The following is a 25,801-nucleotide window of genomic DNA, read 5'->3' as shown; positions in this document are numbered from 1 at the left end:
GAAGAAGGCAAAGGAATCCTGTCCTGAGAGTCTGTTGTAGAAAGCACCTGTCAGAAAGCTGAAACTGCAGAGCTTTCCATTCCACTGCACATACAAGGTCATTAAAGATTGCATTTTGCACATGCTGATGAGAGGTTGGAGATGGAGAACCTTTTTGCCACCTCTGGAGATCAAGGACTGACATTGTAATCGTTTTAATTTACAGAACCTCTACCAATTCAAAAGGCAAGATGTCAAGGAGCAATGGGTGCTACTTGCCAATAGGCACTGAACCCCCCCAGGCCTCTGCAGGCAGGAGACCATGGCCATTAAAACAGAAGGCAAAAATTGATTGAAGTTAACTTTATTCCAAAATATGTATAATTTACAGGACTAAATAAGTGCTTCATTTGTGAACAAAACGTTTCAAACTCGTGAATAACTTACTCGTAGCTTTGTGTAACACTTCAGTTTCCAACAGAGGGAAATATGAAACAGTATTTTGGCACAAGGTTTTCTCTGCATGCAATAATATACTTAAAAGTTTCACAGTTACTAGGACAACATTCCTTCTTTGGGATTGTCACTTGTAAAATAGGTCTAAGAAATGAATGCTTGATTTTGTCTGCTCATTGCAAGTTTACTGGCTTAAACAGCAAGAATTAAACATGAACATCCTTTGGAAACTAAATTTGTCCACTAAATAAAAAAATCCCACTGGTGAAGAAAAGAAAAATATTTTAAGGACATTTCTCAGCCTTGCTGAGATTACCTCACACATGCTCTGGGAAGGACTCCCCCATGAGATTTATTACTCATCCATTCAAAAGAATCACAAGTTTCAATGAGATCCTAATCAGGTGTTGAATTCTTTAAGCTGTAGAAATATGGCTTTCATATCTAGCTTTATCACAGATGCACTTGCAAGTACCTGTAGATAGAAGTGCTGTCACTCTAGCTCTGCATGCAGGTGCTTGAAGCAGGCATGTAAAGCACTGGCTGTTGTGAAATGCACAGTTTGCATCACCACAGGTCAATCTATCATATTGTTGAAGGTTCTGTAAAGCCAGCATATGAAAAAGGATCACAAATAAAGGGACTGCTGTTATTCCACTCGGCAGTTCCTTCAGGAGCTTCACCAACCTGGGCTGTCCGTGACATCTGTGGGGAAGTGGAGGAGCCACACACAGGAACCCAAATGTTCCCTCACACAAACACAAACATTCCCTCACACAAACTCCAACCCCACTGCAGAGCTCAGGGCTGGGTTCTGTTCATTGCATAGCAATGGCATTTTTAAACAGGAGAATTCAGTCGTGCCCTAAGCAGCAAGTCCTTCCAGCACACCTCGAAAATCACATCAACTCTTAAAAAATAACAAAACAAACAGAGGATGTGTGTTTGCACCTCGCACTGAAGTTTGCTACCATTGAACATCCTCTTAGTGTTCATAATTACTAAATGCAGCCCCTTCACAGGAGGTCCATTCTACCAGGACACATCATAGCAGCACCTTAAACCAAAAAGGAATGAAAAAAGCTTGCAAGGCCCAGAATGTTACCAACATTTTGGTGTGAATGTATTTGGAACAGTAAATTGTACATTAAGATCATGTTTAAAAAACCAGCACATGTCAGAAATATATTAAAGCAAAGGAAGCTGTACAACCTTAACAACAAAGGCAAGTGCATTTGGTTCACCTCTGAGCTGTCATTTCAGGAACATGTTCTTTTGCAAGTTGAGCACCCTAAGTTGATTCAGTATCAGTTCTATTGACTTACCCTACATTTGAAAGGATATTAAAAAAAAAAAATCTCCTAACCCCTTAAGACCCCAATCCTGCCAACACTTACATTTCCACCCAGCCTCTCAAGAAAATCAATTCAGCCCGTGAGCACGTGCCAGCAGGAGCAGGACTGAGAACAGTGGAAGGCATTCTTTGTTCTGCTGCCCCTACACAACCAAGGTCTGTGTGACAAACAGGGAAATTCAGCCTCTTGTTTTCAACAGAAAAAATGACTCTGTACGAGCCTTGGAATAAAAATCTGTGAGGAGTTAGTTACATACATTAAGTTACAGACACTGATTGGATTGTTCAAAACTAGATGAGGTCTCACAAGGCTTGGTTTACAGCTATTTACAGCTGCAGGTATATATACATTTTTTTTAATGCTTTCATATGCTTTGGAAGTTAAAATTTTCTAGACACAAGCAGCTTTGCATAGCTAAGAATGTGTAGCATTAGCAAACTCTGACTTAAAACTACCAATTTCTCTAGGCTAACACAAAGAGTTTGGGGGGGACTCCCTCCCTACCCCCAGCAGAAAGTATTTAAAAGTGTATTAGCAGAAATAGATGCAAATAAAGCCACAAGTAGAAGAAACATCTACTGTCATACAAACTTTTAGCATTGTGACAAACAAATATGGGAGGCAACAAGACAGATGTTCATTTTTCAGCTTGTTTGTGCTTATGCTCTCATAGAATGCAAGTCCCAAATTTGCTGTTTCCTTTGTTTGAATCTTTATATACTAAAGAAAAGCTCAAATCAAACTACAAAACTACTAATTCAGTTTTAGAATAGCATTACACAGGCACCCAGATCAAGATCTAGCAATCACAGCATAATGGAAATAAGCAGAAAATGCACAGAGTAAGCACAAGTAACATTAGTATCACTTCCAGATACACAATTGTGCTAAAAGGCTGTGGAGAATCTGATGTTACTTTCTGAAGAGCAGCTCTAGTGGCAGCAGAGGATACAGAAGAGAGCAAGTAAAGGAGTCACTGCTGACCAATACTTACAATAAGACAGTGCCTTGAAAACCAAATCAGAGACAAACTGCAGAGAAAGGGAGAGAAGTATCATTTTAGTTCTACCAAGAAATAGTTGTGACCGAAGTTTATTTTTAAAATCATGGTGAAAACAGAAAATTAGCCTTTTTCAAGAACTTGTTCAGATGTGAAGGAATCGCAATATTCAGGCACAGTATTTCAGAGCAGGTTTCATGATGTTTACTGTGGGATTCACCACACTGTGAAGTCTGGTTGCAGTCTCCACATTTTCACAAAAATACTTAATAAATCCAAACTGAGCGATTTAAGCCAACGACACAGGATCCAGACCCGTTTCTGACTTCTATGAATAATTTACGGAGAACCAATTTTGCGAAGAAAAACGTTAATTTTGGTCAGAACGAGCCACTTCCCTAAGACAGTGCAGACATATTTAATTACCTCTTAGTACTGCACTTGCAGTAAATGATTTCACGTTGTGGTACTGTGTTCAGAGAATTAAAGTTCAAACTGTTTTAAACCCATCGGATGAGTGAAACAATTCTGATGTGCACGTTCTAGTAAAGCACACAAAGCTCATAAATACTTTTAATTACAAAGTACAATAACTGGGTAATGATTACATTGTAAGATTGTCCACACAAAACTGTGGGTTTTTTTTTCTGGAGGTCCCCAATGTTAAGAATTAAGAACTGTGGTAATTATCACTCTAATTTGTAAATGAGTTTCAAGGGAATTTAAATGCCAGCTGGTCTCTCAGATGGCTACAACTCAAACCCCTCAGCAATTCTGCTCTTTAGCACCTAAGATTCCTTCTCTTGCAGAAAAAAAGACTGACTTTCTACATTCAGAGGTAAAGAAGTTTCTCATTTCTGCCAGTTGAGGAAAATACCCTTTTCCCCAACCAGATTTACAGTAACACCTTCTCTTTCAGGCATTTCTGTGGGAAACACAGAAGTCTGGGTATGAAGAAGTGTTCTCTGGTATTCCATCCAGGGGAAGAAAGGAGAAGGAAAAACATTTTGAAATGTAAAGATGCAACATTGCTAGAAAAAACATAGACTAAATTAACCTAATTTTGTTATCTTATTTCCCAGTTTCAGAGTAGGCAGGTAAATATAAAACAGTCATATCTTCAGAGGAAACAAAATTACAAGTGATGTCTTCCTTTTTTTAATATATCCCACCTTTCAGATCAGAACTCTAGACACTGTGAAACCTGGGAGGAATTTCCCCACAGCAGAATTACTGTGCTCCTGGGGAAGTTCAAGATTTCTTTCTGCAGTTTCTTCAGCCAAAGACTGGAAGTGTCTGAACTCCTACCTAGAAATGCTGAAAAATTAAACAGGCAACACAGCTGGGCTTTCAGGAGGAAAACAGGAGTTTTAGGGTTAATATAAAGAAATTATTTCCAGTAAAGGTCGAGATGCTCACCATATCAGCATGTTAACTATGGCAATTTAAAGAGTGTTAGGAAGAGACAAAAAATAGGAAAAAAGAAGGGTACTGCTCATTTTCAACCAAAACAAGCTGCCTGCAACGGATGAGTAACTTAACTCCCACATCCTTGAGTTGAGAATGTGCAGCACAAAGCATAGAGAGTCCTCAAAACCTAAGGCTTGGACATCCACCTGCTGATGGGCTGCACAGTAAATACACAGCCAGCACTTCTCCTCTGACAATGGAGGAGTAAATGTTACAGGCCCAGGAGTTTGACACGAAGAGGTTTCTCCTTCCTTTAAGGTTACAGAAGCTAAAACCTGTCCAGGACCAAACCAGAGGCCTACATTTCACAGATATTATAGTAAGAGATAAAAATTACTTAAGGCCAAATTCCAACATACATTCACAACTCACGTATTCTCACGCCAATGAAAAACACCACAAACAGTGGCAGGAGGGGCAAAATAAACATTAAAAAAAAAGATTCCAAGAGGTCAGATGTTTCTTGTCTGAAAAATCGGGTTGTGTGAATTTGACTACACTCAGGGAAACTCTAAAAGCTGCAGGAACTGAGGGCTGCGAATCAACGTGCAAAAGCAAGATAGAGCTGTTCTGAAAGGGCCTCTGTGAGCTGATTTCCCAGCTCTGCTGTATGGATTCCAGTTGTTTTTGGAAGCAGGAAGTCCAAAAGCAGGAGTCGAGGTGAGTGAGTGTTTTTAAGGAATTTAATTTCCCATTTTTAAAGATTTCTGTTAAGGTAAGAGAGGTATAAACCACTGTAACGTTTCTCAACTTGTATCTCAGTAAAGCTAGGAGAACTTCAGCAAAAACAAATGATTCCAGTCTCTGAGGCACACACATTATAACATTTGTATCTTACAGACAGAAATAATTTAAGCAAATCCCCTGGAGACTCTAAAAATGTTAGTCCCATTTATTACCTTAGCTAAAAGGACTACATACTAATTTTCCCTAGAACTATGACCTCCAAGTTCTTTTCCTACCCTTCAAAGGGCATCAGTGCCACTCAGGGAGAGAAAAAAAAAAAAGGTACTGCTTTCTAGATATTTTTAATAATAAATATGTTCAACAATTCGAGAATCTCTATGTGTCTAGTGTGTAGGACAGGTATTTGGGAAGTGCCAGCTTATGCAGGAGAAAGAGCTGTGAAGGCAGAAAGTAAAAGAAGACAATACGGCTTATTATGTTCATGCTGGATTTAAAATACAAGCTACTAAAAAAAGTAAACAGAAGTAGCTTACACTAAAAATAGAATCCTCCCCCATAAGTTCAGGAAAGCATCTCAACTGAACAGGTCAGGGTTTTGGTCCAGCACATGGGAACCCTGCATGTAAGCCAGGAATAGAGAGAGAGAGATAGAGAACAACTTCAAAAAGTTCTTCCATTCGAATGAAAGCAGTAACAGCTTTGTAAAGAAGTTTGAGGAAAAAACATAGGCACCACATAATTTTTAAGGTTCAAATGTACATCAACATGTTACAGCCCCCTCCCTTCCCCCCCATTTATACACACATAGTTTATGTAAAGTTACATATTCAAGAGAGTACCTTCAGCATGAAAAGTCTCTTAGGTCAACTGCTCATGACAACTACATTCAATAATGCAAAGTGGATCACTTGGTAAAGCCATTATCTCCCACCCCAATAACTTAAATTCAAACCACAGGGAACAGTTATATCACGTAGCACTCAGTGGTTGGGCTTGTCAGAGCTCTGGAACAAGGAGCACAGCTCTTCACAGGTCTGTGTTTCCACTGAGCTGAACTGGGACTCCATTGTATTCCAGGCTAAGTCAGCCAGAAGGAAGTCATCCATTGCTGTCTGTGTCTCATTGCTGGTGAGGAATAAACTGCCCAGGTTCTCAAAGCAGCTATCCATAGTCTGTGTCTCAGCACTGCTGAGCTGGACTTTGCTTTCAATATTCTGAGTAGGTGTGGTTTTAGTAGCCACGTACACTTCTGTCTGGGTTTCTGTATCAGATGAGTCAGTGCTCATGGAGAAACTGGACTGCTTCAGAATGCTTCCTAAAGGCAGGTGGGTAGTACTGTCCAAAAAGAAATTCAGGTCTGTCTGTGTCTGTGTATCAAACATCTCCAAACCTAAGAAGTTAGAATTGCCTCGGCAGTTATAGGATTGAGTGGCACTATCAGAAAATAAGAAATCAGTCTGAGTTTCAATGTCCAGTGACTCCAAAACTGGCTCAGAGTTTAGGGTACCAAGCTCACTCTCTTCAGTCTGAGTTTGGATATTGGATGCTGAAAAGAACTCTTCAATGTCGAAGTCTATCCCTGTGCTCTGTGAGGGACCAGATGGCAGATGTGTGTCAGCATTAGAACTCGTCTCAGACAAAAGGCCACGATTATCCAGTGTCTGGCCAGACATGTTTCCTGAAAAGATGTTTTCCAGATCACTTAGCAGGTCCATTGTCTGGGTTTGATTATCTGTTGTATTTTGAGGTGGAAGTATATTAGTCTGTGTAGTGAAGCTGATCAGGGATTCAGACTTCACCGTGTCCTGATTCAGGCTCTTGCAATTAGTTCTTTGCAGCAAGGTTTGATCTATGTTTGCAGGCATTAAATTGTTTTCTGGAAGATCAATGTGAGTAGAAACATTATATGACGAAGGAACATTGTCAAAGATGTCACTGCACATGACAGCCTGGTCCATCTGAACTCTTCCATCAATACAGTCCTGTGTCCTACTGGTTTGAGTCTCTCTAGAAATGCCACAGGTTGGGAAACACCCCTGACTGAAAGCATCAGTCTGAGCAGCTATGGATGAAGTCAGTTTGGAAGCAGGCAGCAGTGTCTGTGTCTGCACACTGATGGGCAAGGAAACCTGGGAGCTGAAGGACAGATCTGTCTGAGAGCAGGAGGACACACAAGAGTTGGGAGTCCAGGCTGCAGCTGGGACAAAGTTCTGTGAAATATAAGATAAGTCAGTCTGTATATTTATGGAAGAAATTTTGTTCTTGTGACAAACAGTGCCCATCTCTTGCCCTGTGTTACTTGGTGTAACCTTATCCAGCTCCACTTGCACACCAGTGCTCACAGGCTCCCGATCACCAGCACTTGTCACTTTTGACACAGGCATACTGTCCTTAAACACAAGGGTCTCTGCCTCCAGGGCTGGAATCAGAATTCCTATAGACTGAGGCAACAAATGAACAGTACTTACAACTGAACCTTGATTATCAACAGCCACTACAGCAGGTTTGACAGAAGGGTCTGTTGCAGACACATAAACAGGCAAGTGAGCAACCTGCATCACCGGGACTTTAACCAAAGCCACCTTGGGCTTGGGCAAAAGCATCTTCGGGGTGCATTTGGGCTGCATTTGGTTTGGGAAGTTAGAGCTGTGGGAGCCTTCAAGAGAGGCCACTGCTTTCACTTCAGAGGACTCCAGTTCCTGAGTGCCAGGAGCATTACTGTGGGTTCTGATGAACGCTTCGTTTGCTTTCTCTGCCAGCTGCTGATTATGGGCGGAGGTTTCCATTTTCCTTTTCTTGCTGGGAGGATCCCTGTGAACACGAGATCAATAATTTATACTTCTTTCAAGCACAGAACATTTGCTTTCCATTCTTTTGCATCACTGCATTGAAAATACAAACTGAAGTCACAGATGAGGGTGGACATGAGAAGACAACCATAAAGTTCAGTTTTGTTAAACGTCATTCCTCACTCATTTAAAAAAAAAGAAAAAAGGCTACCTTTTTTATGGAGACCTATTTCTAAATGGAGGTGGAGGTTTAGATGGTTTCTTGCCTCTTGCACATTAAGCACTCTGATTTGAAGATGTTTAATGTGTTACTTTGATGCTAACTCAGACTGAGGATTGAAGGCACAGGGCTGTTAAAATCAGTGTACAGGTAAAGGTCTAGAAACTGGACAGACAATTAGCACTCCTTCACTCAAAACTTAATTTAGCAGCAGCTGAACCTCCAAGAAAGACAGTCTAGGCCTCAGAAAGCAGAGTGCCCTTTATGAAATATATGCACACGTTAAAACAACTGTGAAACTAAACATACAAAAATAGGTGGTAAAAAAAGAATCCACTAATAATTGCAAAGACAACTAAACTATAAAAGAAAGTAACCTGAACTGCATTCCACACCTCAGTGACCAGCTATAAACATCTACAAATCATCTCTACTCTCAAGGAACTGTAAAAGCAGATGCAACAAGAGCCATCAGCACTCATGCCAGGCAGTGCAGTGTCATCAGTGCTTTTTGTTTTATACACAGGGACACCTGATCTTACTGATCACACAAATCCCCACTGCCTTCAACAAAACACAAACCCCTAAAAGCCCCAGAACAAAGAAACTGCCAACTGCTCCCCAGCTAAGCCAACGTGAGCCATTTTCAATGTAACCAACAGGAAGGAGACAAAAAGGCAGCACATGGGAGACACAGCACTTGGGGATGAATGTTACCATGACTGAACTGCTTCACTTTTACCTGTGTTCTGCAGGGATTTCATGGCCAGTCCTGTAAATGTGAGACAGCAGTGCTGTTCTGCTGGCATAGGGGCACCCACAAGTACACTGGAAAGTCTTGCCACAGACCTCTATATGCCGTTTCAAATACCATTCTGTGCCATAGGAGTTACTACATTTATCACATTTGTGCTTCTTTTCGGCATGCATTTTCATAAAGTGCTAGAACACACAAGGGAAAGCAAACATTAGCTGCAGTGAAGATAAAAAAAAAGAAAATCATGTTCAGGGGAGACATAAATATTTGCAATTTTTTAGTTGTTAAGTAGCACTGAAGAGTAGTGATTTTCTTTAAAGTCTTGCTACTAATAAGTTACAAGTTTAAAGAAAACTACAGAAAGAATTAAAAGTTGGCAAATCTGCTTGTGCTAGATGTATCTTAAACCACAGAGAAATATTTAACTGTCTTAAAGCCACTGAAAGCTTCCTATGGAAAAAGATTAATAAATCTACAGATCAATCTTGCTACAGAGCACAGTAAGTCTATGTAGCAACATGTGCACACTCCTGGAGATCTACAACTGAGCAAATAATCTCAAGTCATACAGGTCAACACCAGAGCAAACACCAAGATTTTTCCTTTTCATTTATGGTACAAAGTGCCAGCCACTCCAATCCTACAGTCTCCCCAGTTCATTGCTGGTAAGCACCAGCAGCACCAGCTCTTTATGGTGCTCACTCACTCAGAAAACAAGTCTTACATGTTTTCTTAAACAGGTAACTGATAAACAAATGCATTTTGATAATAAAGCAGAGAGAAACTCTCCCTTCTCGAAAAAGCAGTTAAAAGCACCAGCCACATTTTAAACCTTCATTGGTTGCTACTGTGATTCCTCCCCCCCTCCTTTGATCTTTCTCCATCTAATTTGTGGAGAAGGGCTGTCTTCCACTTCAGCAGAACATACTGGCATCTGCCTGATCAAAAGGTTCAAGTCCTCTAATATCAACATGCAAACAGGCAAATTCATTAACCACATGCACATTGGAGTTTCTGCCTACAGTTCTTTAACTTCTGCTGAGAAGCTTTGATGATATCTGAGTGCAAAAGCAGAGTAGAGACAGTCAGGACTAAACCAGTGTGAAAATACTTCAGGAAACAGGAATACCTGTTTTACAAGAGAAAATTGGGAAAATGGTCTGTTTGGTCCTCTAGGGCAGCCTTCAATAGGACAGCAGTAGAATTTCTGTGAAGTTTTCAACCCCTTCCTTATTGGTGCATTAAGTTTTCCATCCTGAAAAAGAACCAGGTGAGAAGTTGACGATTCCACGGGTTTGCATTTTAAAGACTATATTCAGAATACACATCAACTCTGGCTGAGTTCACACACCTCAATTAGTTGGAGGCACTTTCCTAAGCTATTTGAAAGTTCACATGGAGCTTTTCCCCCCGTGGATGCCACTTTGCAAATATCCCATCAAAAGTACCAAGTGCAATTACAACAAGCTCTATGGAGTAGTGGTACTGTACTACTCACTTTTACCAGGATACTCACTGCTCCAGGCTAATTAAATCCACATTTTGTACTTTTTTGAGCCAAAAAAAGTTTTCCATACAGATAATACACTAGACTGCTGATTCCATGGGTTTTACTTGTTAGTACTTGAGGCTCCACTGTGTAACACAACACTTCTGTGATGCTGGAATTCTGTTGCCACTACTCAGAGTTTACATGTAATGAAATGAAAAATGCCAAGTATGCTCTGCCATTTAATTTACATCATAAACCAAATCTCACTTACACCTATGAAACAACTGGTATGCAAACTCTGAACCTCCAAACACTAAGGGACCACTCCACCTGGACTTTCCATGAGATCTGTCTCACTGACCCTCACAGGCACACAACAGAAGAAAGCAACATAACTTGCTCAGAGGACCTCAAAAATACATATAAACAGGATACATTAGTGGGATTGTCCAGACTGTTCAACCACATAGAACCTCTTGCTACTGAGGACACAGCTGTGGAAACCAGACAAGGTGTGTACCTCTAGACATATCCTATCTGAAAGAGTCTCAGGGGAAGCATCAGGTATCTGTGTCTAAGCAAAAAATTAAAAGTGAACTATTAAAAATCTGATGCTCAGAGTAGCTGTGAGTCTCCTCACATCTCAAGACTGAACAGGAGGCCAACCAAATGCCCAGAGCCAGTTACAGTAGTCCATGATGGCATCCCCAAGATGATTATTCAGGGAAGACTCTACCAGACCGTGCCCTGTTTGAACTCTGCACCTGATTTCCCTTAGCAGGAGGACACTGGCAGTGAGCACAGGCAGTGCAAGGTCACTCCCCAAACACCTCCTTGGGCAGATCTGCAGCTTTGTTGTGTTTACACAGGTTACACCGAACTTGGAGAACCCCCAGAGCACAACAGTCCTGCCATGGGAAGCAAACCAAGGCTGTAGCTCAGCTGCCAGGACACAAAGGGGGTCACTGCTCACCCTCCCATCAGAGTTAATCAGAACCCAACAACTCTGTTCTGAGCTCCTCCGAAAGCTGAGGAGGGGGATATTTCAAAGATTATTTTGTTTTCCCTCAAATCACCTCTCAAGCCAAGGCACTCTGTGTAAAATGGAATCCCTTCAAGCAGTATTTCAGTTATGTTTCCACACACCCAACATTGCTACCTGCTGACACTGCTGCACGTTCATTTTTGTTAGTGACAGACCATACTCAAAGAAGCGACGTTTAGAGCCTCTCACCCAAAATAATCAGCTGCCATTTCATCATGAAAACCTGGAATAAGCCTCTAGAAAGGGAGTTTTCATGTCACATTTTAACCATGTAACATTTTAACCTTCTAAGCATCTTTATGTACAGCAGTTTTCCCCATGGACAGCCCATTCATAAACAGGCCTGTTTTATCTCTGCTGAATCATCACTGTGATTGTTGTTGTACCTCCTGCAGCCACTGCCCAAAACAGGAACATGACTCAAACAAATCTAGTTGTTCCAGCCCCAATTATACTTTTTAACCCTGAGTTTACCCAGAAACATTTTGATTCCAAGTCAGTCTTGAGGAGAAAAAACAAGATTTGCTTTTAAGTCAAAGCTATGTTTGGCCTCTCCCACTGCAGATGAAATCAATACACTAAATGGCAATTGGAGTTACTTATTCCTAAGTAAAAAGTTATTAAGTGTGTTATATTTAATGCCACAACCCAATAAATGACAGGGCAATATGGGAAATGTGCAGGCACTGAACAGGTAAACCACAACCAGGTTATTTAAAACTACTGAAATATCAAGGTATAGAATAACAAGTGTTTAAAAGCTTTATAAACATCAGTGAGGTGCTTTTTTAACAGCTGGAACATAGACTTTGGTGGCATAGACCACAAGGAATTTGTGGTGGCAAGTTGAGAGATACTCTACATATACAAGAAACCCTATACGGACAGTAATCTTGTTTTCACCTCTTCCAAATCCTCCTGATGATTAATCTTGCACCTTCTCAAACCCCACCTGGCCAGTCATATTTCAGACATTCTCACAAGTCCCTTCCTTGCACATCTGATTTTATGTTCCACATTTCTACAATATCCACTCACCACAATTATCAGCAGATACATGTTCAATTAACTCCTCCCAGTGCAGGCACTTGCACTGTAAGGAATGCTGACATGGCCTGTGGCAACACCACAAAAAATGGGAATTAACAATCCTGGCCACCGACTTAGCCCAGGTGAACTCAGAAACATCTTGCCTTCCTGCCACAGCAAGGCTTACTCCAAAAGATGCATTTAAAATCATATTGCAGTGGACTGTAACCAACTATTTAAAACATTTTTTTGCAGCAGAAGCTCCTGCATTTCTTTACTAAATAGGACATGGAGAGAAGAGCATTTATTTTTATTATAAAAACTATTGTGGCAGTGCAGTAGTGGGTAACCTACCCCAAGGGTATGCTACTCTTTCCAGTGCACCACTGACTACAGCCTTCCTGCTATCCCAGGAATCCACAGAATCCTTACCTTCACATGAACTCTTCCAGCTTCATTTAAACTACACAGAAGTCTTCCCCTTCTCCCCATAAAATAGTACAGACAAAAGACCAACAAATTAAAATGAAAAATTCAAGTCTAAGATATTGAGTCATTTTATACCCAGTGCTCTCATTTTTTTATTATTGGCTTAATTAAGCCAAGGAACTAGAAAATAGAAACTTATATATCAACAATTCATCATATCTTCTTTGTTAGGCCAAACAAGCCAAATTCTTCCAATTCCCCTTTGTCAGACACACTTGCCATTCATCATCCTTAGTAGTTCTTTTCTACAGCTCTTCTGGGTTCATTTTGACATATTTAAATCAGATTTTTACCCTACAGCACTGACAGAGAACATCCTTATGTGATATTTTAGGAGTGCCCTTCTCACAGCAGCATTACCCCAAATGCTCATCCTTGTAGGACCAAATTGCTTTTGCCAGTGTTCCCCACCAAAAGTTAGTCCTGGTTTGTAACAGAAATAATCAAATTGTTTGTTATCACCTCACAAGAGTATAACCTTGTACTGCTGCACTTGACTCTGTTTTTACAGGGTAATGTTACCTTCCTACATAAATGTCCTTCCTCTGCCATGGCAATCCCTCATGGGTTTTGGTATCAAAAAAGTCCTACTGGTGCTGCTTTTATTCATGAAAATTAACCAAGTCAGCCTCCCTTCTCCTCAGCAGTACCACCTTCTCTCCTTCCCCAAGAGCTTCTTAGCCTCTCATTTGCCAACTTGCCTCTTCACTAATTTCACGTCTCACTAACAAATGCAATCTACTGAATTCTTTTTGTCTGGGGAATCAGTTCTCTCTTAAAAGGAAATACCAATACTAAAATATTTAGCCTCCCTTAAGCCTCAACAACATTTTTACTCTTAATTACAATGCCCTGGGAACAAGTCAAGAAGTTCCTGTGAATCTGCATCCATCCACATTTCAGTATTTATTCCAAGCTACCCCAAGATCCAGTAATTAGGTGTTTGAAGCAGGCTATAATTCCACAAGGCACAGGAGCTGGTTAACAGAGGCTGGGTGAGAAAGCAGCATCTCCTCACCCGTCATACCCTGGGTTATGTAACCCACCAGCTGCACTGCACTCCCAGAGCATCAGCTCACAACCAAAATGCCTCTGCTGACCTCAGAGAACACTTTCAACTCCTGCTGTACCTCCCCTCACACCAGCACGTGAGATCTAACACACAACCCACACTAGAAGTTGTCAGTGCGTGTCAGCAAACGAAATGAAAACATCCCAGTGAGAGCAGACAGCAAGTGCACCGAACACTGCTCCCTTTTGTTCATCACCAACGAGCACGTGGGACCCACACTTGACTCTTGAATTAACCATTTCACACAACAAAGGTGTTTATTGTGTGGCTGCTGAGGCTGCACTCTCAGAACGCAGTTTTCCAGGAATAGGATTTGTCCTGGCACGCTTGGCACTATGATTTTTGGGAAGAGCAAGGATATCTTTCTGGAAGGGCCACACTGAGATGTGTGCCTGATGAACTGTGGCTCTCCTCCCCCACCAGCACATGCTGTGTTTTCTCAGCAGTACTATGGAAATGAGGGCTTGTTTCCAAAATGGCATCCATCTGTTTGGTTTTTTTTTTTTTTGACTCAGCTACATTTAAAAAAAAAAACAAACAAAAACTCCACCTAAGAGCTCTCGGCGCTGGGATGAAGGCAGATTGACAGCTGATAAGGGTAGGAAATGCTGCCTGTTTGCACAGCACCTCACAAGTGGTGCTGTAAAGTCTTACTGCAGAAAGATAAGGGATAAGCAAGTGAAACAACAGAAGCTGAGCCCCAAAGAACTTTTGACTGCCTGGGGTACGTTTATAAAAATGCTTAAAATTCGTTATTTTTAGAGGAATCCTCAACATGACTGGTCAGCCTGTGCACACACTCACCCCTGCAGGGGCCTTTCCCACAGGGAGATTTAAACAAGAGACAAGAAGAAACACTTTGTTATTCCCGTTTGGAATCATAGAATGGTTTGGTTTGGAACAGACCTCAAAGCCCATCTCATTCCACCCCAGCCATGGGCAGGGACACCTTCCACTGGCCCAGGTTGCTCCAAGCCCCGTCCAACCTGGCCTTGGACACTTCCAGGGATGGGGCAGCCACAGCTTCTCTGGGCAACCTGTGCCAGGGCCTCTCCACCCTCACAGGGAAGGATTTTTTCCTGATATTTAATCTAAACCTACTCTCTTTAAGTTTGAACCCACTCCCCTCGTCCTGTCACTCCACGCTCCTGTAAACAGTCGTGCCCCATCTTTCCTCTAAGTTCCCTCCAGGTACTGGAAGGCCCAATTAGGTCACCACGAACCCTCCTGTTTTCCAGGCTGAACAATCTCAGTTCTCTCAGATTCTCTCCAGAGAATCCCAATTCTCCTCAGGGTGGGGAATCACACCCCCCCCGAGTCTCACTGCGAACCAAACCCCGGCACAGCCACCGCCGAGCGCCCCCGTACCGCACCCGGCCGGCGCAGAGTATGGCCTGGCGCTCGGCGCTGAGGGAGCCCGCAGCCAGGCCGAGGGCGCCCCCGCGGGACGTAGCGGGCGGGGGCGCGGGCCGGGCGGCCTCCCGGCGGTACTGCAGCGGGTGCGCCTTGCTGAGGTGCATGTTGAGGGCCGGAACTGTTGGCAGCACTTCCGCACGGCACGGTGGGCACATGATGTGGTCGCACTTGGGACAGCTGGTGACCGAGGTCCGCACCAGTCGCGGCGGCGGCCGTCCCGCCGGGCGGCGGGGGGCGCCCCAAGCCCGCCACGGCCCCGCGCCGCCGCTGCCATGTTTGCTGTCACTCGCTCGCCCCCCGCCCTTCCGGGGCCGCGCCATCGGCGCGCCGATGGCGAATATCATGTAGGCACGTGTCGAGGCCCCGCCCCCCGCTCTCAGCGCCATCTAGCGGCGGCCGCTGGCAATGCGAGGGGGGCCCGAGGGAAAAACAGCCCGAGCTGCGGACCGGGAACACCGGGAGACACACGGAAAACAGGGAGACACACACACATGGAAAACAGGGAGACACGTGGAAAACAGGGAGACACACACATGGAAAACAGGGAGACACACACACATGGAAAACAGGGAGACACACACACATGGAAAACGGGGAGACACGTGGAAAAACGCGCGTGCCGACCCTCGGAACGGAGGGGCTGCGGGTATTGGGTTGCACCGGGAAGCGGAGGGGCAGGCACCGATCTCCTCTCTGGTGAATGTCCTGGAGTTGTGTCAGGGGAGGTTTAGGTGGCTATTAGAGAAACGTTCTTCCCCCAGAGGGTGGTCGGGCACTGAACAGGCTCCCCAGGCAGTGGGCACAGCACCAAGGCTGACAGAGTTCAAGGAGAGCTTGGACAATGCTCTGAGGCACATGGTGGGATTCTTGGGGCTGTCCTGTGCAGGGCCAGGAGTTGGACTTTGATCCTTGTGGCTCCCCCTCCTAGTCAGAGTATTCTGTGATTCACTGATGTTGGAACCAATGACACAACACTCTGGTTTTTCCCCTATAATTTGTCAAGTTAAAGGACAATGCCTGCACCATTTTTTGGGGAAGGGTTATGCCATACACAGGGCTCCCAGGCTGTGTGTCCATCCCCCAGCCCCTGGCCCCACAGCTGCATGTGGATTATCACAGAACAGAGGTCATCTAGTCCAACCCCAAACTTCCAACTTATTGGAAGAGACCAGCTGGAGCGAGGAAGACAAGTTTGGTCTCCACATTCCCCCCTTGCTTTACCTTCTCCATGGGGACACTTGCTCAGCAAGAAGGAACCCAGGAGTTGCAGATGTGTTTTCTGACAAATTAATAAATACACACCTGCTTGCCTGGAAGTGCTGCATAGTTCCTGCAATAGCCCTGCTTACAGGAAGTTAGAGATGAAACATATCCCTGAAAATCAGAGATACCAATGTTTTGGTTGTTAAAAAGGGGATGGAGCCTGCCTTTCCCAGAAACAAGAGGCAAGCACAGGCAGTAGGCCAGGCACTCACAGTGTTTTAGAGCATTTGGGACCTTTACCTTTATGGTAAATCATTGTCATCTCAGGCATTTAAGTTATTTGGGAGAGAGCATTAGGAAGAACAAGTAGCAGAGAGTGAAATGCACACTGGAATCTTAATGGACTTGAATCCTGGAAGGCTCTGTGAGGGTGAGTGAGACATGTAAGAGCCAACTCAATGTCCATCACAAAACCTGGAATTCTTTCAGAATCCTAACGTGAAGGATTTTGTCAAACTAAGATTTAAATCAGGTGGAATTCCTAAAAACCATATCACTAGAGATAGTCCTAAACTAACCTCTTTTAAAGTGTGAGTTATAGAGAAAAAACCAAACCAAACATCAGTATATGATAAGTCGTATTTCTAAGTCAGGCCAAACAAACTTTTATGAGAAGACTTAATTTACACGTTTATTTACAGTTTGAAAACAAAAACATGCCCATACAACCTCTCAAAATAAGGCTGCCTCTGAGCACTGAGGTACCCAAAGTGAATTGGAAATTCCACATTACACAAAGTACACACAAAACTGCCCAGGTAACAGCATTAAAGAGAAAACACTTGTACTCAGAACTGAATCTTGGGATCAAATCCATCTCAAAAAACCAATGCAGCAACTATCTATACATTCCCAATGTTTCCCAGCTCCAGAGAACTCCAATGCAAAGCTGTTTGCATTAGTGACTGTTGCCATCTTGATCCTGCAATCTTTGTCCCCAAGCACAGAAAAGTGGCAACGTGCAAGGGTTTCAGAAGGATCAAATATTGATTTGAACAGTCTAAAGAAAATATTGCCTGTTTCGTTGTACTCCTCCAAGATAAAGTTTCATAAGACATCAATACCAAAGACAGATTTTTCCTTCTTAAGTATTTGTTATTTGCTGTTGCCCTTGGTGAGGTCTTTGAAACTGAGTTAATATCCCCTGAAGCTGGATGGAAGCTTCTTACTGGAATCTATATTCCAAGAGTCCCTTCTTCCCCTTCAAAGAAGCCATAAGTTGGAAAAAAATTTAAGGTATTACCAAAGACTAAGTTGTTTTCTTAAAGTCTGTTTTAAAGTTTATGATGATTTAGATTAATAGCAGTAAAAAACAAATTACATTTTTCTCTATGAACCAGTTTAAAATTAAGGGCTTACAAAACTGTCTGGAAATAACCCTTTTTTCTCTCTTATTCTAAAATAATTCCTAGCTTTCTGTGTTATACATGTAAGGAGTGGTGAAAGTGGTGCATCAGCCATACCTGGAGAGAGAGACACAAATAATTACAGCTGTACTCAACCATTATTTACCTTTCACAAGTGTTATAAAACTAAACCACAAAACTAAAACCACAGTTTGAGTATCCATATACAAACTAGTAATTTTAAGATATAGTTAGAGATAAGTTTTTAAAGTGGTAACGTTTTTATTCTCCTACATTCCTATCTGTTTCTAAACAAATTATGAGGTTTCTCCCTTATGCAAGACATTTAAATTTAAAAAAATTTTAAACAGCATTTTCCTTTCATTTTATAGAGTTGGAACCCTTACCTGCTGGTGCCAAGGATTTCAGTGATTCTAAAAGATGTGGACTGGAAAACTTGACCAGACATCTGAAGGGTTCTTTTTTATCCAAAACATCCATTTCAGGACTACTTTTAAACATTGTCTCAAGCTGTTAAACACAAAATTTAACCAGGGACTATAAGCAATGAGTACATTTCCTTCAGATGTTATTATTTAAACGTTTAAATGTGATGTGCAATAAGGCTGTTTCTCATTTGTAAGGAACGTGATTGCAGCTGGAGCAATGTTGTAATAAAATCAGAGGGTGCCACCACGTGGCAGTTTTCTGCTGAGAGGAAGAGGCAGCTTGTTCAGTAATATTGTAAAACATTAAGTAGCTCTTAAAATTGTCAATATGTCTGATCATCAGCTAAAACCTGTGCATCACTCAAGTTAATTATGGTGTTATATAGAGAATTAGCTTTGCATGTGCTTCAAATAACCCTCACTGCTCCTGCTCCAACACACTGCTGGTCCAAGTCTACCTTTATAACAAAAACAAGTCAAAATGCTGAGTTCATGAGGCTGAAACGTGACCTAAGACTGACCAAATCTCAATGCAAATCTCTGTTTCTTAGAGAGCCTTTTAACTAATTTATGTTAAAATGTCCTCCTTAAAGTTTGAAAAAGCATAGTATTTCTTCAATTTGGAATTTAGCTTAACTAACACTACATGAAAATTATAAAGAAAAAACCAAAGTGGTTGCTTTTATTACCTTATATTGTGCAAATTGGAGTATTGGTTGGGGACCATTACCAAAAACTTCCTGGTTCACTCTCTGGATTCTTTCTTTCTCACTTTTGTTTTCATGAATTATCCTTAAATCCACTGCAGGGCAAAAGAGTAGGGAAGAGAAAACAGAAAGACAACTTTGGCAGCTGCTGCAATACTGTTCTTCTGATCAGATTATTCCAGTGAAAATTGGAAAATAATAATTTTAACAAATTCGTCACCATCTTTTTGTCATAAGGTAGTTGTTTCTATCACTTAACATTTTCAGTGCTTACCAAGAGAAAAACACAAGCTAATGTGAGATACTGGGCATTGAACAAGGAATGGATAATGTAGTGGGAATGTAACATATGTAAACTTCCTATTATGAATCTCATTTCCCAAGCCAGCAGTAATGACATTTCAAATATACATACCACTTTCTGGTTCTACAGTCTTTCCTTGTAGAGGTTTTGGACAATAAGTTGGGAAGTTCTAAATGGAGAGAGAAAAAAAAAATTTAGTTCACTTCCACTTTTAGAAGCTGTAGCTGAAAAGAGCTTTAGAGATTTCTTTTTACTTCTCATTCTCAAAGTGAGTATTCTTCCAATTTTTGACCAGTACTAGAAGTCAGAAAGCCAACCTAATTTTGAGGAAAAAAAATGCCTGTCCTATGATATTTGTTAACACTTCCCTATTTAAAAGTTTTACATGGACAAGCAGACTAAGTACCCATTTTAACAGCCTTCAACTTATGGCTCTCAGAAGCCTTGGGAATGGTGCTAAAAAATCCTAGAACTGAATTGCTCATGTAATTTTTAGCCTGAGTTTAGCCATCAGGAATAAAAAATAATAAAGAGCAGGTGGATACCAAGTGATCACATCCCCATTGTAATGTTACCTTCAAGAAAGGCTGTCCACCTCAGTAGTTCAATATTATTTTAACTTGATGGTCTCTTGGAAAAGGTGAATTTTCCCCCTTTCTAAGGGGTGAGAACTAGGCCTGAAACAAAAAGCAAGACTTATCTTAGGGTTTACTTGTGAAGTGGCTCACCTGGCTATATCTCTTAAACACAATATCTTTAAGGGAGTTTAAAGAGTGACTTCGAAGCTCCATTTCACGGATCTCATGGTAATTGGAAGCAACAATCAGGGCCTTTAAATAAAAATTGAAATTGTTTTAACATCATTCTTAATCACCACTGTGCTTATAACATGTCAAAAATATAGCATTTCTAGACATTGTGATGTTTTTGTTTCAAGCAACTGCCCTTTAACCAGCAGGATTCTCATATCTGCAAAAATGTTGCATAGACTGTTATTAAGCTCAGGTTAATATTTAAAAGCATTCACAGGATTAACAAGATAAACCCCATAGCCTTATCAGATGAAAAATAAACAAAGAGAATAATAAAATATTTAAATTACTACTGCAGAAGTTTGCTAAATAGAGAAAAAAAAAAAGACTACCAACACTGATCACAAGTTAACAGAAAAGGTGTTTTAAAACTAATGAAGAGCATTCCCTGATAAGCTCAGGTGTTTAGTTCTTCAACTTAACCCTGTTGATGTAATATTCTTCAACTTCTATGAGACAATTTAATCAAATACTGCCTTGCACTTTGCTAAGGAATTTAGGATCAGTAAAAAACTTAGTGAACTGAATTTATTCATGATGCACCGATCCAAAGATTTGGCTTTTGCCCCATTTTTATCATGAGGGAGCAAAAACAAAAAAGAAGTAATTTAGTAAATTCTGTTAAGTGAGGAATCTGTACCCATCCTCTTGAAAGCTAACACAATCCCAGCTGCCCATGGCTGTGGTGAAGTCAGGGGCTGAGCAGCTTTATTGTGTACCTGGCAGAGCAGAGGCAAGTTGCTCTTGAGCACCGAGGCCGAGATGAAGACGTAGGGAGTCTGGGAATGGTACACGACATAGCTGGGCTTGTACTGGTTGGGCTGTCTGTAGGGGGTTCCCCAGGCAACCCTAATCCAGATGGCATTATCCTCATATTCCCTGAAGGTGATGGTGACCTGAGAGAAAAAGAAAAGCTTTGCTTTACCAACACCATAAAGATTTTCTTCTCTCTGGACCCCAAATATCATTTAGTACACCTCTGCTTGAATAAGAAACAAAACCCACCAAGTGTGGTCAGGGCTGTATTTGAATCAAATCTCCACTGAAAAACAATAACCTCGCAAACTGGGATAAAAAGAAGCATCATCTTTTGAACTCTAATATTACTTTTCTTCCTGTCAATATATATTTTCTTGTGAAGGGTGAAAATAAAACCAGCTTATTACAAAAACCTTGATTTCTCCTTTGGGAAAATAACAACATACAAAGATGTCTGCTTAGATGGAGGGTTAGTGGCAATAATTCCAATATGTCCATTTTTGGAGAAACTAAACTGTTGATCAGTTTGTGATTTTAGACCCCAGTATAATATTTATCACTGCTCAAGAATACACAATCAAAAGTCTGAAGATTCCCTTTCCTATTCTCGTGGATATGCTCCTTGTTTACTTCTTTTTACCTTGACTCAATCTGGGTGACTTTGGAGTGGAAAAACTTCCTTTAAAAACAAACAAACCAAACAACAACTCACTTTTTGACTGAGGCACAACTAGGGAAACAGTTGATGATGTTGAAATTGCTGGGCCAACAATACCTCTCGAGGGTTTTGAGAAACTTTCTTTTTGAAAAACAAAAATATTGCAAGCTTTTCTTATGAGAGAGTGATGTGAACTGCAGATGATTGGCCTGATTTGTGTTTGTTGTCAGTGGCCATGCACTGGGTGTCAGGGAGTGTCACAGGGAATTAGCCAGAGGCATTTTCTATTACCTTGCCTAAATAAAACCTGTGAACCAAAGGAAGAAAAGGCTTCTGCAAATTGCTTAGTAAAAAAGTGAAATGAGAGTATTCCCTTCCAATTTTGTCCTTAGCATGCTCATTTCTGCAGTCTAGAAACTGCTTCTTGCTGTTAACAGTGTTTTTTCAGTCATTTTGTACAGAAATTCCAGAGCCAAGTTCTCACAGCCATCACAAAATGCCATTTCAAAACCACAACTAAAAGGAAATGAACACAATGTTGTTACTAATCTAAATTATAACTGAACTCTTTTGTCCTGCTTAATGGCTACTTCAAACTCCCTCTATGCTGTTTGATAAGATTTTTATTGTGTGTTGTTACTGAGTAACAGGCAAAGAAATATCAACTTACTGAGGCAACCTGTGCACTCAAATACAGCAAAGATTTGATGAGAAGACACCACCATGCTGCTTTCCTTGAAGTCAGGCCCATTTTAAGACAAACTCACATTTTATTTCCCTCCAGCATAATTGTGAAGTTGCTAGAACAGATAGGCAATACATTTTTCCTATTTCACATGCAGTTCCTATCATTCCCAAATGAATAATTCCACTTAATTTTCGACACGAACTGTGAGGAAAGGTTATGAAAACAACCTAGTGACACCAGAGCTGTGTAACAAAACTTAGCATGGATTTATTCTTACATTTTTCAAGGCTGAACGAAGTCTCCTTTTAAATTTCTTTTTGAAATCTGTTAAGTCAAAATATTCCAATTCTTCTCCTGTTAAATGAGGAAAAAAGTCAACCCAGAAGTAAGAATTGTCTGTAAAAGAACTAGTTCAGAGATGTTTTTAGTTTTGCTGAAAGAAAATGAAGCAGAAAAAGCTGAAGTTGCATAAGCTTTTACAAAATGTGGGTTAAGTCTGACCTTCATTATTGCTATATAGAGAAAAGGTTAATATTTAATTAGTAGTCACTAATTTCTAATAATTGCTTGAGAAGTTAACAGAAAGTATTCTAAAAACATTAAAGATATCTCCATTGAAAAATCCATACTAGACTGCAGTAAAATGTTCAAAATATCTCTACAGAAGAAATCCATACGAGACTATATTTATATTTAAAATGTAGGATACGAGGCAGCACAGCACTAAGTTGCTGAGAACTGTGGGAAGGAAGGAAGGAAAGGAAGCAAGGAAAGAGATTTTACCTGTTTTTTTCATCTGGTAAACACTCCACATTCTTTTGTTTTGGTAGATGTGGTTGTCTAAGAAAGATAGGAATTGCTCAATAACATAATGTATTGTCAAAAAGTAATTGGAGGAACAAAGAATTTTACAATACTCTTACAGGCAGGTTACTTTAAAAAAGATTACTTCTGATAATGCAATATAATTTATTCAGCATTCTTAAATTACCATTCACAGCAAACATTAAAACAGTTTTTTATTAAAAGAGATGGGAAGTTCTTTTGTAACTCAGAGAGCAGCCAACAAAGGGCATCCCTGAGGGTCAATGTTTAAGGAAGGGTTTCACCCAAAGTGACCAAACTCAAATGTAAGATGTGTAGAATGTTAAAAGAAACCCTGAGATTTAAACTATTATATAAACAAGTTGTGAATTAATACTGGAGTGAAGAGTTCCAGCTGGAGTATCTGCTGATAGTTTTGCCTTTGTCATTTCCTGTAGGGGCATGGAATTACTGGCTTTGGGGTCTGGTGCACACTAGAGATAAACCTGTATCTCTGCATTTAGAACTGGGTGCTGGATGTGGGTTACAACAGTTTACATCTATTGAGACCTCAGAAGAAGCAAAAATGCTTTTGTTGATTTTGAGCTTTTTTTAAGCAAGGTCACCTCCAATAAGATTGATCTAAAATGTGATCTGCTTACACCAAGTGCATCTGTACTGCCCCCCAGTAGTCACTATGTAATTAGGGGCATTATCAAGTTACTAAAAAAAAAAAGCTATTTTAATTAATTTTTTACTTACAAATTATGTCTAGAACAGCTGCTTGCTTTATGTCTGCAGAATTTTCCTAGAAAGAACAACAGTGCACAGTGAACTGCAGGTCCAGAATGCTCAATCCCACTGCTTAGCATGTGAAAACTCTCAGTATTGGTAGTTTAAATCACATTGCACTGGAGCCCCCAGCTCGTACCCTCTCCTCAAAGACACCACACCTGGTCCCAGGGTGCACACAACAGAGTTTTGAGAAATCAATAATGAAAAAGGTTTCAGCAAGGTTAAAGTGTTCCTCTGTAGAAGCAGCAAGAACATAGTATGATGTACAAGCAATTAAAAAAATAATTAATGGGCATTTGTGACATAATGCAACACTGACTAGTATTTCACTGAATTTTAACATACTTGGCTTCTCCTTATTTAAGCTTTACAGCGTGAAAAGATTTTAAAGAAACTTTGTGACACAACTTGTTACAGATACAAATGTTTCAGAAACAAATGCTATTTTAAAATATGACATGTGCTATCTCAGGAGAATAACTTAATGGCTTCTTTCCTTTAGTTTGATCTACACTCCAGGTAATTAACCTTTGAGGATGAAATTCAAAGGGAAGGACACAAAAAGCTATAGAATTCAAGAGATATCAGTAATAACTGTATCTGAGTTATGATATTATATATAAAGACTCCTGGTATATATAAAGATTCTTGGTGCACCAAAATCAGAGTTAGATCAGATAATTTTTTTTTTGCTTATTGTACACTGAATGGAAGTAATTCTAGCCAAGGAAATTTTCCAAACAAATCTGAAAAGTCTAAAAGATATAAACTACTGCTGTCATTACCCATACAAAATAGATTTAAATCAGGCCTGTGCAACAAGCCTTTATTTTACAACTTAGAAACACACCCATTTTTTAAAGATGCAACATACTGAGCTTTTATCTAAATTGTGTAATTTAGAGCTCAAAACATGTATTTTCATACTTAGAATGGGGCAGTTCTACACTCCTATAAACCAGACAAAACTGATGACATTACCAGTTCAGGTGTGCATTTTACAGACTACAAACTGCCATTTGATGCTGTTTTAGGGCCAAAGATTAATTTTTTTTGATGGTGCTTCAATATGCATCCTGTCTGTCACTGACAGTCCCCAAAGGAGAGGATTTACCTCACAGAGTTGAACAACTTCTTGAGAAATGTTGTCCTTTATCTGATGGAAGTTGACAGTCTGCAGCTGTGCCTCAGAGAGAAAGTCCCATTTCTGCAGCATCATCTTGATTTCATCCCGCGGGATTTTTAGCACAGTCCTGCGGATATACTCAGCCACAGTTTCATCCATGATGGAGCCACCTGGAAAAGCTGAAAGGTCAAGGAAGTTAAGACCAAGGCACGGGCAGGCTCGGGGGATTCGCTCTCTTTGAAGGTGCTCAAAGCTGCACCTCGGCACGGCTGGCAACACGTTGGCGTCAGTCCTAAACGTGGCACTACCAGAGACTTAGACACCAACAACAGCGAGTTAAAACCCTTCTGCAATAACCTTCCTAGAATCACTGAAGGATAGAATATTCCGAGTTGGAAAGGACCCACAAAGCTCACCGAGTCCAACTGGTACCAAGTGCCCGAGAGCGTTGTCCAAGCTCCCCCTGAGCTCTGTCAGGGTTGGTGCTGTGCCCACTGCCCCGGGGAGCCTGTTCAGCGCCCGACCACCCTCTGGGGGAAGAACCTTTCCTTATATCCAACCATAACTTCTCCTGACACAGCTCCAGCCATTCCCTCGGGTCTGTCACTGGTCCCCACAGGGCAGAGATCAGTGCCCGCCCCTCCTCTGCCCCTCACGAGGAAGCTGCAAACCGCGATGAGTTCCCCCCTCTGAGCAAACCAAGTGCCCTCACTCTCCCCCTCAGAAGTTCCCCTCCGTGCCCGAGGCCTGGTGCGAGTCGAGGGACGGGGCGTTGGGTCTCACCCAAGGGCTGTTCCTGCCTGTCCGGTCCGATAAGTCCTCAGAGAGCGGGCA

At 41.2% G+C, this 25,801-nt stretch overlaps 2 protein-coding genes across 2 annotated transcripts; both read right to left on the bottom strand.

The window, feature by feature from the left end:
- Window positions 1-327: 327 nt before the first annotated feature.
- ATMIN (ATM interactor) lies at window positions 328-15,408 on the bottom strand. The gene is made up of 4 exons (XM_018083725.3): window positions 15,334-15,408; window positions 9,843-9,971; window positions 8,699-8,898; window positions 328-7,758 (listed from the first exon to the last, which is right to left on the bottom strand). Exons 1-4 carry the CDS (start codon window positions 15,358-15,360, stop codon window positions 5,928-5,930), a joined length of 2,187 nt encoding a protein of 728 aa, XP_017939214.2. The 5' UTR covers window positions 15,361-15,408; the 3' UTR covers window positions 328-5,927.
- A 1,726-nt stretch (window positions 15,409-17,134) lies between these two features.
- Window positions 17,135-25,162, bottom strand: CENPN (centromere protein N). Its single transcript, XM_008922738.3, has 10 exons — window positions 24,956-25,162; window positions 23,809-23,854; window positions 23,026-23,082; window positions 22,520-22,596; window positions 20,857-21,033; window positions 20,054-20,155; window positions 19,437-19,494; window positions 19,004-19,116; window positions 18,273-18,396; window positions 17,135-17,982 (listed from the first exon to the last, which is right to left on the bottom strand). The coding sequence occupies exons 1-10, from the start codon at window positions 25,124-25,126 to the stop codon at window positions 17,867-17,869; spliced, it is 1,041 nt and encodes a 346-aa protein (XP_008920986.1). The 5' UTR covers window positions 25,127-25,162; the 3' UTR covers window positions 17,135-17,866.
- Between the last annotated feature and the right edge of the window lie 639 nt (window positions 25,163-25,801).

This window comes from Manacus vitellinus, unplaced genomic scaffold (assembly GCF_001715985.3).
Source record: "Manacus vitellinus isolate BGI_N305 unplaced genomic scaffold, ASM171598v3 scaffold_10_pilon, whole genome shotgun sequence".
Classification (NCBI taxonomy): Eukaryota; Metazoa; Chordata; class Aves; order Passeriformes; family Pipridae; genus Manacus; species Manacus vitellinus.
The sequence above is the reverse complement of the archived record's forward strand: the minus strand, read 5'-3'. Positions and strand labels throughout refer to the sequence as shown.

What these genes read in the sequence shown, in the direction of transcription:
- ATMIN (XM_018083725.3), bottom strand. Translation starts at nt 15,360, where the DNA reads ATGCACCTCAGCAAGGCGCACCCGCTG. An exon ending in AATTTTCTCTTGTAAAACAG is followed by an intron (nt 8,899 to 9,842) that starts GTATTCCTGTTT and finishes TGTGTGTTCTAG; the next exon opens with CACTTTATGAAAATGCATGC. An exon ending in GAAATCCCTGCAGAACACAG is followed by an intron (nt 7,759 to 8,698) that starts GTAAAAGTGAAG and finishes TCGTGTTCACAG; the next exon opens with GGATCCTCCCAGCAAGAAAA.
- CENPN (XM_008922738.3), bottom strand. Translation starts at nt 25,126, where the DNA reads ATGGATGAAACTGTGGCTGAGTATATCCGCAGGACTGTGCTAAAAATC. An exon ending in TTACCAGATGAAAAAAACAG is followed by an intron (nt 22,597 to 23,025) that starts GTAAAATCTCTT and finishes CTCATTTAACAG; the next exon opens with GAGAAGAATTGGAATATTTT. An exon ending in ACTTGCCTCTGCTCTGCCAG is followed by an intron (nt 20,156 to 20,856) that starts GTACACAATAAA and finishes TTTTATTTAAAG; the next exon opens with GCCCTGATTGTTGCTTCCAA.